Source organism: Lagopus muta, chromosome 6 (genome assembly GCF_023343835.1).
Source record: "Lagopus muta isolate bLagMut1 chromosome 6, bLagMut1 primary, whole genome shotgun sequence".
Classification (NCBI taxonomy): domain Eukaryota; kingdom Metazoa; phylum Chordata; class Aves; order Galliformes; family Phasianidae; genus Lagopus; species Lagopus muta.
The window spans coordinates 1,351,266-1,365,000 of record NC_064438.1 but is presented as its reverse complement, the minus strand read 5'-3'; the positions used below and the strand labels follow the sequence as shown (position 1 = coordinate 1,365,000).

The 13,735-nt window shown below is 40.4% G+C and overlaps 1 protein-coding gene across 1 annotated transcript in view; it reads left to right on the top strand.

Annotated features, from left to right (window-relative positions):
* Positions 1-13,280, top strand: part of ELP4 (elongator acetyltransferase complex subunit 4) — a 122,925-nt gene extending 109,645 nt beyond the window's left edge. Inside the window, exon 10 of the mRNA XM_048950067.1 lies at positions 11,508-13,280. Coding sequence (XP_048806024.1) covers positions 11,508-11,639 — 132 coding nt within the window. The 3' untranslated portion in view covers positions 11,640-13,280. The remainder of the gene's footprint in view (positions 1-11,507) is intronic.
* The last annotated feature ends 455 nt before the right edge of the window (positions 13,281-13,735 follow it).

Genomic DNA, 13,735 nt, shown 5'->3' with positions numbered 1-13,735 from the left:
AAACTTCTCTTTGTAAATACTGATTGATTTTTATACTTCAAAACTTACCTGTTGGCAACTTATGGTACCTTTTTCATTAAAAGAGTCCTTCAGAGTCCTTTTTCATTAGAACTGGTAACTCCCGCCATCAGCCCGCAAGCCTGGTTGTCCATAGTGGTGCTTTGAGCACGATACCCTGAATCTGTGATACAGAAATGAGATCACAGAGATGATCTCCTATATTATACCTTGTGCTTCTTCTGGCCAGAAAAGCCACCAGCACTATTGGTCAGTAAGCAGTTTCCTGCCTTTGTCTGTTCACCGTATATTCCATTTTTTAAAGTCTTGCTGTTCTTATGCAAGTATTACTAAATGTAAAACATTCAGTGAGCTTACAAGGGTGATAAATTCATAGACAAATATTCCCAGGTAAGAAGGACCATACGGGAAACTCAATCTTTATTTTAGTCTCAAATATAGAGGAGTTTATCAATTAGCACAAAACAGCTACTGTGGCAGTAATGACTGTATAATAATTAATATTTTAATGCAACTCCCCAGATGTATTCTAACTCAGGAAACAGAGTGTCACAGCTTTTGAAAACCCACAGAAATCATTCTCCTGAGTTCACTGGATTGTGTACTGCCGTTACTGTTAGCTGTCGGAGGATGCCATTAATTACTTGAGCTGGATTGGATTACCTGGTTTGCTGGGAAAGACAGCCTTCTTAGAAAGGCCAGTAATTTATACTACTTCAAAAATCCTTTTGTTCAGCATGGAAATTACCTACTTTTTGTCTTTTACGTCTCTATGAAACTCAGAGATTTAGAAAGTAGGGCAGAAGAGGCCGGTGAGACATTTGTCCAGATAATGTGGCCAGTTGCTGTTAGCTTACAAAGTAAGATCTTACTCAAGGAAGCCAGTTATGAAGTTAAAGTACTGTACTGTGAGTGAGAGAGCACGTGTACGAGCACAATAAACTAATTTAAGAACAGATATTCATATAAAAGGATTAACTTGCAGTTTAGCGTGCTGTCTTTTCATCTTATCATCGGTGTTATTACTGGTGTGCAGATATTTTGAATTGATCGCTTTATGATGTTGACTGAGCTCATTGTAGTCTGGTACTGAGATTAGATGTAGGCTGTGGAAACGATAGCAAAGGATGAAAAAAAATATTTTTTGTAATTACAGCAAACCAAACCATTTCATCTTCTTCCACTGCATATTTTGAAGTGAAAACCTCTTTGTTTTCTATGTCTCTTGTCAAAAACACGAAGCTTGAATATGTCAGTGCCGTCTATTCAAATGGAAAGAACCATTTAGATATATTTTTTTTCCTTTAGATTATCCAGTGCTGTGGTTTTTCCCCCTGGCAAGTTTGAGCTACACTCAAAATATTCAAATAAGAGTGTCTGATAAGGGTGCCTGGTCTCCTAGTTGTTTTTTTTATTTATTTACAGGAAGGAGTGTTTAAATGGTATGTAGAGGAAACAATTATGCAGGGAGTACAAAACCTATTCCTTACTAGTTTCTCTCCCCTCCCTCCAACCTATTTTCCTGCTATGGGTCAGAACTTAACAGCTCTCGAGAGTGCCTGGCTGAATAGCAGCAGGCTTCTAAATCTCAAATCAAGTGCTCTTCAAAGCACCTTACTTCTCTCAAGATGAAAACTTGAGGCAGGTTTTTCTGTCTGGCCTATTCATCAAGTATAGTCGACTGCATTGTTGACATTTCTAAACACTAAAGGGATTTTAAAGATCTTATTGCTCTAAAGAGTCTTACTTGGAGTAGGGAATAAAGAAGTAAAATGAAAAAAATACTGACACATGAAAAGTGCAAAACTGAGTAACCGCTAGGAACATCTGAAAGCAAATAACTATAATTTGACATGTAGTATCTGTACAAAACACATCTTTCATATAGGAAGCTGCTCAGATGTTCAGCCCTACCCCCAACATCCAGATAAATAGTAATGTTTGTTTTAATCTCTTTTACTTACATTTAACAGGAGACCAATTTCTATCATTCACATTTAATACACTTGTTTGAGATTACACTGGGTCCTACAGTCCAGCGTAGACTCATTTCACAAGCAATTAGTGTGACCTGTCTTTTAACCTTCACCAGCCACTTCTCACTCTGGGCTCAAACTTTCCCTTGTGGGTCGGTCTGCCACAGGGTAGTCAATGTGACCACTGGATCACCGGTGCAGTTTTCATGGGTTTTCTATAAGCAGTATCAGTCACTGGGTGAAAATATGCCACAGGATGTTTTCATATCAAAGCAGATTGCTCCAACACTGTGGATATTAAATTACGCTTCAGCAGCTTTTGAAGTCTAAGGTTATTTGGTAGAAGCATTACGAAAGGACTTCGTTAACTTGGGTTTTAAACTGAAGCCCTGGTAACTCGTGACAAATTAGTATTGAAAGTAGGAGATCAAAATACGAATGCTACAATTTCTTCCACCTCACCTGGGGGTTACAGGGACTGAGCACCCTTCCAGTATCACTGCAGGTTTCTTTAGTGTGAGCAGACAATGATAGCAGATTTGCTTTCCTTTCTATTGGCCTGGTTTTTGCTTTGCTGTGGAGCATCTGACAGCTGAATTTACTGTCGCACAGCTGAAGTTTCCAGTTTGTGAAAAGCTGCAAACATAAACAAACCGGTCATCTGCCGGGCAGCCCGGGCTCCTAAGTGTGGAGGCTTTTGTGAAACAGCAAGACAATCATCTGTGTAAGTAACGTGTGCTTTTAAAGCAAGGATTACTGATAAGTTTGCACTTACACCGCACTTTTTCATCTCTAGCACTGTTTTAAAGTGATTAAATAATCCCTGTTTTTCTTCACGTGCTACTCCTGCCAGGCTGACTGAGAAAATACCTGTAGCAAAGAACTTGTCTACGCACGAAAAGCAAAATAAAAAAAAAAAGATTAAAAGCTCTAGAAAATTAGTCTGCTTCAAAAAGCTCTTAAATTGTTCCTATCCCTGAAGCTTTACAAATGTGCTAATTGCTGTGTTCTGGTCGTGTCATGTGTTTGTGCACAGAGGTAGGGAGATCCCCTGTTCGCAAAGCACTGCCTGCTCAGGAGGGCGCGGGCTCTGGCCGGCCGCCTGCGATGAATCTTCCTCTGGGCAGCGCGTGCCTCGCTTCGGAGAGCCCAGAAATGCTTTGCAGATGTGCTGTGCTGCCTAGCAATGGAAATTTTCTAATTCCAGCTGACCTAAAAAAGTAGATTGACTGCCGAGTGCCAGGCCACTCGCAGTGTAAAGCAGCAATGACCCCCAGCTTGCATTCTCGTTTACCGCCCCCTCCACACACTTCTTCCTAAGCAGGAACTTGCCAAACCTGTGGCACTGGTCTCTTTGAAACAGAGCCTTTCGTAGCATGTGTGTTTTACATCGTGTAGTGTAAGGTAAAACTCAAAATACTCAAAATCAGATAGAGGCTTCTAGACAATGTGTGTTGTCCAGAAATTTCAATTCAGAGTCCATTTGCGGTTCTGTTATCATTCCTTTTTTAGTTGGTGACTTGGGCATTGAGATTCATTTGTGACGTAGACTTGCTGAGGCAAGTTATATCTCAGAGCACAACCAACCCCTCTGCAGAGCATTGAAATCTGGGCAATCTTACTAAGAGGCAAAACATTTGTTATCAGTTTATTTGTATTGTTCCACACCCTCAGATGAAAGGATAATCTTTAAATTGATGTATTAATGAGTTTTCTGAAACACAGCAAAAATTTTGAACGGAGACAGAAGATTGGTAGACAGCAGTGAACTTTAGCAGATAGCTTTGGATGAGGACTCTAATATTTGATTACTTTTCCAGCTAGGCTGAAATTTTAGAGGTTGACAATGACATTGCAATATGTTGGGCTTCCACAGAACAGATGCTTCCATTTCTGAATGCTATTTCTCCCCTCTCTTCACTCACACAGCTTTTGTTTGCATACACGGAGTCTTGGTTGGGAAGCTTGAACACTTCTCAAGCATTTCAGCAGAGAGACCCAAGTTCTCGTAGAGCAGAGCGGGCTTCGCCAGCAGCTCTGGAACATTTCCAGTGAGCCATCTGTGGTGTGATAGGAAATCCGTACTTCATGGCATGTTGCAATGTCATTCAAAGAAAGAGGAGCGGAGTCACAGTCTCGGTGAGAAGTTTCATGTAGTTGCAGGACTGAATTCCTCTCCGTAGCTTCTTACTCTTCAAGCTAAGAATTGCAGGAAAGAACATCCGTCTTTCCTGCACAAGCAACAGAGATGGGCAAGCACTTGCAGGAATGATTCATCTCAAAATATATAATATAGGTTAGACAGCTGACTTGTAGACAGCTGCAACGAGGTTGAATGAATCCATCAGGGAAGAGAATGTGACATGAACGTTAGCGTCCATCCGGACTATCCTGAGAGCCCAAGAATTATTCAGACTTGCATTACAGTCCCACAGTCCTCCCACATAAGCTCAGGAGAAGAGGTTGAGCAAAAAGAACAGATCTAAGGATCTGTGTTAGTCTCCTTGCTTTACATATGTGCCATCAGACTCATGAACTACTCTTTGAATTTAGAACAGTATTTCTCTTCAGCTTTTACAACTCCAATCATAACTATAACTGGTCTAAATAACGCCTGCTAGCTTTCGCTTTTTTCACTCCTTTTGTCACTTCTTTTCTTCCCCTATGCCTGTTCTCTTACACTTGGCTTTCTATGCATGATATTTTTTCAGATAGAATACATGTGGTCTCTTTTTTCCACTTAGAAGAAGAAAAAAGCTTTGGCATTAATACAATATTTATATATCACGATGTTTTTCATTCTGCCTGTATATTTCAGCTTTTAATTCTTCCTTTCTATCTACTTTGTATATTCAGACTGTAAGTTCTTCAGGACAAAGGCAGTCTTTCAATATGTGCTTGAAAAGAGCATGGTAAATAAGTATTATGATTGTGTGCTAAATATGTAATTCTGATTGTATTTCCCTGAGTTTGGGATGGGATAATTGGCCAAACATCTGTAGTATCTGGACTGCCTACAGCCATCAGTGAGTATTCCAGGCCCCTTTATGGCATGGGAAGCTTCTTCACCATGCAAAGATTACAACTGTGATATAAAGTGTGGCTGTCTCTTGTAAGCATGATTTAAGTGCTCCATTGCCAAACTAAGGCTTGGAATTCTCAAGCATCAGAGAATGGAAATCTTGTGATATTTTTCTCTTTCCCTTCAATTCCTTCCCATGTAGCAAATCATCTTCAGCACATCTTGGAGTCTTTCCTTGGAATGACAGAGTCTGTTCAAACAGCTGTTGGTCACTGGTGTTTTTGGTAAAGTATTGACAAATGCTGCACATGTAAAAACCCAGCAGTGCCTGCTCATGCATTAACAGAAGTTCCTCAGCATCTAGAACCCTCTAGGGATTCACTTTACACAAACACATACAGCACAGTATTTTTCTGGTACAAATGATCTCTGAGATATTTTCACCTTAAAGAAATTGAGTTTTAACTCCAGACATGGGACACGTAGTCTTCTAGTTGGAGAACAGAAGCAGTGCCGTGCAGCACATCCCAGCAAGTCAGCACAGCTTGTATGTCTGTATGAGAGGTATGCTGGAAGGCTGCCCTGAAAAGACACATACTGAAGGAGACTCAGCTTTCTGTAATGTGAAATGTCTTTTACAGAATCATCACAAGAGGAAGTGGTTTCATTGTTCTTTGTTTTAGGTCTATTTGAATACTTTTTGTAGTATTGGAAACCTACAGAACATCAAGGCAGAACATCACTGCCTTGAAAATAAGCTGGAAGTCAGAATTATTCTTGTTTTATCTTATGTTCTGTAAGTGATGGGACGTAAGGCTTTTATAATTGTGTTGGGATATATTAAGAGCTGTTAGCTATGTATAAAAATTATTTTCATGGTAGCGATGTGTCCCTTAGCAAGCAGATGGGGATATGTATGTACAAGTATATTTCTTACTGAAAGCCTTCTCTCATCACCTGATGTTAACAATAATTAATTTTGACAGTTCCGATTGTGTTTCAACTTAAAAAAAGAAATAGGAACCGCATAGGTTCATGATAGGTTCATCACACATGATAGGTGTGCTTATTTTAACATGGGTAGGTATTGTCCTGATTAGTTATAAGTCAATCACAGTTTCCTGTAAAGCAGAAAATTTTAGCATGCTCTTTTAAAGTATTTTATCTTTATAATCAATTTAGAAAATATTTACCTAATGGTGATTTTTAAATGGCAATGAAACATACGTGAATATCTGTAAGCAAGATGAGTTCTTGTCCACTACACAGAAATACAGCTACCTGCTGGTTTGTCTCTTCATTTCATGGAAATACTGAGAAGAAATGTAATGTGAGATTCTTAATAAACTGGTTTTAACACAGTTTGCCTAAGGCCTCACTGCATTTGTGGGATGATAGTTTGGCACCATCCTTGCCACAGGTTAAAAGTGCACATGGACTGTGAGATGTGAGCAGTAGCTCAAGTCCAGCACTACCCTGTGATTTCTGCCTGACCCAGGCCTCGGCTGGGCTGGGATGACTTGCAGTGAGAGTTTGCAGCTTCCTCAGTAGTGAAGGGCTTTCTGCTGTGCCACTGAGAAATGAACTTACATCAACTCAGAAGTATTTTTAGAATTTGTGACCTTAGTAAGAGTTTTGCATCTTTTCATAGTGATACTGCAATGTTGTTATTGAGTGAATGTCAACACTAGTGCTATGTCACTCCATTAGACTGCATGTCATATCAAAATGTAAATCATTTCACCGTGGTACACATCTCTGATGGCTCTGGACTTGGAAGCTGGCAAGAAAAGAAGCCAAAACATAAGCCACCTCCACGTCAAGCATTTGAGCAAACTCTTCTTTCTAGAAGAGATTTAATTTCATACCTGCACATCTTCTGTATTTAACCTCAAGACAGCAATTTGTTTTCGCCAAAAAGAACAGCTGGTTCCCATGCTGGGCAGTGACCCGTGAGGAAGGCAGGAAACACAAAGTCTAGTGAGGCTAGTGCAGGTAACATGCTCAGCATGGGTAGCAGAGCAGCACGGGGCTGTGCATCCTCCACGGGCTCCCTCGTTCCTTAAAGTATGCATTCCTGGTTTGCATTTCCAGATGGAATGTCCTTCTCCCCAGCCTGCCCATGGTGTCTTATTCTTTATCCAGGAATCTGTTTCCAGACAGGGGACGGTGGCAATCACTTGACAGTTTGATTATTTTCAAGTAAGAAACCAGGTTCTTCCAAGAGGAGACTTTATAAAGCTGCATTACAGCCTCCTGCAGCTTTCTCCTTGAACCCCATCTTTTTCATGTCACGTACAAAAATGCCAAGTCTTTTCCTAGGTACCATGGTAGTCAAAGTACATACTAATCAATATAAATGAGGCAGTAAAAAAAAAGATATAAAAAGAAAGCATAATGCATGGGGTGCACTATGGGCATTATAAGCAGAAAAGGAAGCAATAACAGATGAACTGCTGTACCTCTGTGCATGCTTGTCAAAGAGAAGTGAGTAGGATATTAAGCTCCCCGACTAGAAGCCTGCATCTTTCATTTTCCCAGCATTCCTAAAATTCTTCTCCCCACCCTCCTCTTCCCCCTGAACCAAATCCCTTAGGCTTTGGTGACTTCAGTCTTCACAGAGTTGCAGCAAATGGAACTGGAAGGGATCTAGAGAGGTCATTCACCCATCTCCCTGCCCCAAGGCAGGACTGTAGCCATAGTAGACTAATAAGCAATTTTTTGGTCAGACATCCAAATAGAATTATGAAGATTTATTCGTTTAAAGTTGCAATTTCAGAAATTTGGGCTCAGTTAAAATTTTCATGTCAGTGTTAGCAGAATCACAAGGTTGGTTGCTTTAGTATATCTCAAGATCAATCTCCCACCTATTCTTCTGATCGGACTCGGCGATATTGCATCACTCATGTTACCACTGATTTGTCTGCTATAGAATTACACTTATAATACAGTGATGGTTTTGGAGAGATATAAAAAAGAACTATTTGGTGTTTAGTTCTTTGCCTATATATATATTTGGTTACTCTATTATTACTAAATATTTTTATACTTAAAGAATTTCCAAGATTTTTTTCTCTTACTTGTCCTCAATTAATGAACTATTGCTGTTCCTTTAATGTCTTGGACTTCAGTTATTTATGAGTATTTTATCCAGTATAAAAGTAATCTGTACCTCACACAGACATATAGTTCCACAAAAATGAAAAGTACTTTGGTGAACCAATTACTGTTTCTACTACAGAGGTTCAATAAGAGATTTCACTAGGACTAAAGGATTGCCCAGTGTCCCCTCTGGCCTGACACTTTACATCTTCTTATCTTCCTCTTCTACTTTTTTTTCCACATTGAGAACAAATGAAGTCATTAGAAGATTTCTTCAGGCCGAGAGGGAGGAGCAGAAGCAAAGTAAGGCAAAGTATGCAATAAGTTTTGTCTGAGCTGTTTTCCTTTCGTAAGGCATGCCCTGAAGCTGTGTGCTTAGCTGTGTTCTGTGTAATTGTGCCTATTACTGCAAAGCCCTCCTGACCTGACCTGGGAGCAGTGGGAAGCGCCAGCGGATCGTACCCGTGTGCCAGTCACAGCTACAGCTCAAACACAGACACCATGTGCTGCGTGCTCAGGACTGCAGACACAGCCCCAGAGGAGGACAAGGTGGAGGGGCTGAGGCAAGGGTGGGTGGCCTGGGACCACAGCTTCAGGAATCTGAGCAGGGAGTGGAATATGGGCAGAAAGGAGTGAGAAAAAGGCAGGACTGGGAGAAACGGCTGGGTTGACAGTGGTCATTTCCAAGCTTAATGATTCTGTGATTCTGCAAAATGTGAGTGGAGGGGTTGGGAGCAGAAAGCTGAAAGTGGCTGGGGTGCAGGTAGCTGGAGGAGGGATGCTTTCTTATGAAAACCAGCTGCGGGGTCGGAGGCCTCAGTGAGCAAAGCCAGTCACAGCAATGAGAGAGACTGAAAGGGAGCCTCTGAAACAACAGAGAAGTTTGTCCACCAGGAAACACTTTGTCCAAAACTGGAACTTTAAATGCGGCTGTTTCTCTGTGGTCAGCAAATATCTGTGACAGTGTCTGCCCTCTCTGTAATGCTGGTGCTCAGAAAGGATCACAGCCTATTCAAGCTCTCACTTACTGTGTGAGCACAGGTCCTGCAGTGCTGCCAAAACTACAGGGCTGTTGCTCATCCCTCGGATGCCTCTGTAATGCCACGTGATGCATTTCCAGTTTGTCTGTGTTCAGAAGCTTGCAATTTTCTTTTTTATGGTGTTAAAATATTTTTCAGGGTTAATATGTTTTGAAGCTGCACGCAGAAAACATAAGGAGTTGCATCCTGAGATGCCTACTGGGGCTTTGTTCAGATGTAGCATTTGTGTTCTGGGTTTCAGATCTTAGTGTCAGGATAGTAGTCAGCTGCTTTCAGAGGAACCTGCTGCTGTATATTGCTCAGAATGCACCTGATCTGAGGGTGAAGGTGGCATATGCAGCGAGGCACGCTGCTGGAGATGTGCCGTTCACTGTAGTACCTGACAGTTGACCTGTAGAGAGGGCAAGACCTGTGGAAAGAATGGTGCTGTAACAAAGACAGTAGGAGGATGTCTTGGAAAGTGTCTCATCTCATCCCACCGAGCTGCTGGGTGACCAGGTCATTTCAGCACAGGGTTTGTATTTCTGTGCTTCTACTTGGTGTCTGAAGCCCTGGCTTGGAGCTCCTGAAGAACTGCCGGGTGCTTGCAGTGCAGCTGGAAGCTGTGGTTGATCATGGGAAGCACGATGGGCAGTCAAGTCCTGAATGGCTCGGGATATGTTCCTGAAATGAGCGGATACCTTTTGCCATGTTTTGTGTGCCTTGATTCCCTATCTATGACATGAAGGTATCTTTGCTGCCTTATCTCACAGGAGTATCAGGAAAATACCATCACTGGTATTTGTGAAGCGTTCTAGTGCTATATACTAACATGTGAAATGCCATTCTGTCTTCAGAACGAGTCCTGAATAGCATACAATAACTATGCCAGAAAAAGCTCAGAGCAAACAGTGACAAGGAAACAAAATTCTGAATAGCTGGTCCCTAAGTGAGCAGTGTGCATCCTCCTCACTGAATTAGATGGGAGGAAAAGGGTATATGTGCATGTAACTAAACGCTGTATCATAGCACATTCAACTGTAAAAGCTTAATTCAGTCTCACCACCCAGTCTGAGCAGTCTTCGTTTTGACTTTTCCCATCTGAGTCCTGCAGGGGCCTGCAGGTACATGGTGCCCTGCCAGCCTGAGTTAACAGGGTGATGGGCAAGAGCCCTGATATTGAGGCTTACCTGTAGATATGTCAAGATCCCTTTTTTCCTATGAGAAAAGTAGCAAAAGTATCAAATTAAGGGCAGCTGTGTATGTTTCTGTGTTGTGACAAAAGCAAAAATACAGCAGAAGTTGGCATAAGCACGGTCTGCACCGCCTAGTAGAGCACTGGAGCTATTACTGTTGCCCTGCTCCCTTCAGAAAGCTGCGCAGCTCAGGCTCTGCCTGCTAAATCTTTCAAGGAACTCGCTTCTTCCATGATATCGGTGCCATAAATAATTGCACGGTGTGGAAGGATGCTCAGCAGCCTCAGCTGCTGGCATTCAGCACCACACTGTCCAAAAGCCAGCCAGTAATTCACAAACCAAAGCCTCCATATTACATTAATTTTCACCTTGTGTTACCATAGCTAACTCGTACTGCTATTTATCACCAGTGTAAAGGAATCCTCAGGAAGAGAGTGGGAGTATTTTTGTCACAGCTGATCCATAAGGGTTATCGTGCAAGAGCTCTGTGCTTCTGGGCAATCGGAACCTGTGCCTTGGTGTCCTCACCAGCAAAATGGATGCCATGTTCCTGCAGCTCAGAAGGGACAGCAGAGCTTGTTTAGCATGTCTGATTGCCTTGTGGAAATGCAGCTAAAGTCACTGGTAGTTTTCACTGAGCGCTGTCAGCAGGACATGAGGTTGAAGCGGGGTGGTGTTGTAGTCAGGGTGATCCCTCTCTATCTTCTGTCCAGTGCATCGTTTATTTTATCATTTATTTTCAAACTCTGCCACAAAGCATGCATAAGTGTGTGAAGTAAAGCTACGTGTATACTGTCATGACACAGAAATGGAAGCATATGCTGCAGTGTTTGTTTTTCAGGGAAAATTGTGGAGATGTGGCTAAATACCTCCAGCAAATTTGGATTATGTTTAGAAAATTTTCCTGAAGAAAAATGTATTCTGATTTACAGAACCCTGAACTGCATTGAAGCACACAATGAAAATGTACAAAGCTATTTCCAGGTCAGCCTAGAAGCATACATGGATAGGAGGATAGGATACATTTTTGTGCGCGTGAACGTCAAACAATCAGGAAAAAGTGCATTTGGAAATATGCTATGGAAAATGAATTCCGCTGCAATTACTCTCGTTTTTTTTCTCCCTGTTTTCCCTCTCTCTTTCTGCTCTCCCTCCTGAAAACCTCCTGCCACAGCGCCTGCACTTGCCTCCAGACTTGTCAGACACAGTGAGCCGCTCAAGCAAACAGGATCTGGCAGAATCCGCCAAACTGCTGAGCTCAGGATGTGGTGCTATGGCCATCGGCAAGAAGCACCTGGACTTCTAGTGATTTCTACTTAGCAGTTCCACTCAGATTTGTATGACACTCTAATTATGAGTGTTAATGACTTATATAAATATTTTTCTTAATGATTTGACCCAGCAGTCTTTAAAAATACACATTATCATATGGTGCCTTATTTTTTTTTTTTTTTGTCCTGGTTTCTTTGTGCTAATTTGGGGCTTGATTGGATTTTGCTTTTGGTTAAAGCTTCTGTTATGTTGGTTCCTGCCATTGTTCTGCCCTACTGGAAATGTACAGTGTTTTTATCCTTTCCTTCAAATATGAAAATGAATATTGCTCCTTCATTTCTGTTTTTTTAATAATAAAAATAAAAGATTTTTTTCATGGTGGAATTTGTACATCCATGCCTTTAACATTCGGTGTGACTAATAAGTTAAGTTGGACTGTTTATCGAGACGAATGAATGAAAGTAAGCAATTTGTTATCACATGCTATTCCAAGATCTAACTGCACACTTATTGTTTTTAAAACCATTTAAAACCGATTTTAAAACCATTTAAACCATTTTAAAACCATTCTTTTTTGTAGCTGAAATACTATGAGGAAATTTCAGGAAATACTTTGGGTGTTTTATGTAATGTGTAACAATTAATTTAGGTTTTATTCTGATCTGCCAGTAATTGAGAATTGTTGGGTTTTTTTAATAGGAATATATTATAGATAATTAGTTTGCCTTTTGGGTTAATACATGTATTAAAATGCACTTGAATGGAATTTACTAAACGTAGAAAAAAGAATTGATTTCCTTATGTAGTTCAAAACAGTAATCCTGAACAATTGAAGTCAGCACTATGAAATTATGTCAACAGACATAATTCAAGATTGAAATTCAAGCCGACAGCTACATTAATGCTGGAATACCAGAAGAGTGCATTTGAGCTTGGGGAAGAGTATCACAACATGCTGGTCTAAAGCAGGGCAGAGCACAAAAGTAATTTGGGCTCCTTTACCATCGTATATGTTCTGCTTGTGAACTTGCAGCTGCTCTGTATGCATCTCCGTGTACGTACCATCAAACAAAAGAACGGTGGAGCAATGCTGACCTGTAAATTAAAGTGGTTTGCATTGTTTCTTCTGAGGCTTCCTTCCATTTTGAAAGGTAATATATTCTTCTCTGCCGAACTTGCAAGCCACCCAACTGTAAGATTGCATTACAGTTGCAGATTTTTGTCTTTCTAATAGTATATTACATGGCTGGAGTGAAATTGACTTTTCGGAGAACGTGTTAATGTGATGCAGCAATGCTAACTTATTTTGATGGGTTGGGAACCAAGAGTTGGTTAAGTGGCTTGCTTTTTTCTTATGCAGTCCAGGTTCTACTTCATTTTTTTTCTTTGACAACGCCGTGTAAAACAAAGACACAGCTTTTAAAACTGTCTAACTAATATGATGAATGTCAATCACTTAAAAAACTCCACTGTAGCATAAACACATACTGTATACAGCTTTTATTCTGAATTAGAATAATTGAATCAATGACAGTGATTTGCCAGGATGTCAAATCTATCCATCATATCCTGTCACTACCAGTTTATTTTTTGTGATCAAAATCAAAAAGACTACTATTTTGTCATCAGCTATTTCATTAGTAGTAACAATCAGGTTTTCTCTTCTATGTTTTTTAGATATGCCTGTTATATTTTTTATTTCTAAAGACACATTTTTTTTTTTTTAATCTTTTCAAAATAAAGTTTCAGAACTGAACTGTCAGTTTAATAAAGCAAGAAGACATCTGCTTTCCTATGCCAATATATTTAAAATATTATCGCTGATGTCTCAAACATTTTTTTTTCTTTTTATATTATGTGTTACCTTGAATGGAAGTTCTCATTAGATACTTAATTGTGCCTTTTGAAAGCGTGAAGTGATTCAAATACTTGGGGTAAAGTGATTTTTAACAAAGGCGAAGTTTTACATATTTCGCCTTTTTAATGTAAATAACACAAAACACAGTGTTCCTTTGTGAAATACAAAGTCACGAGACACGGGAATTGCTGCCAACAAACTGAAATAGGTCACTGACCTAACACGGAGGAGAGAAAATATCATGGAAGTCACAGACCATTTCTAGTTAGCGT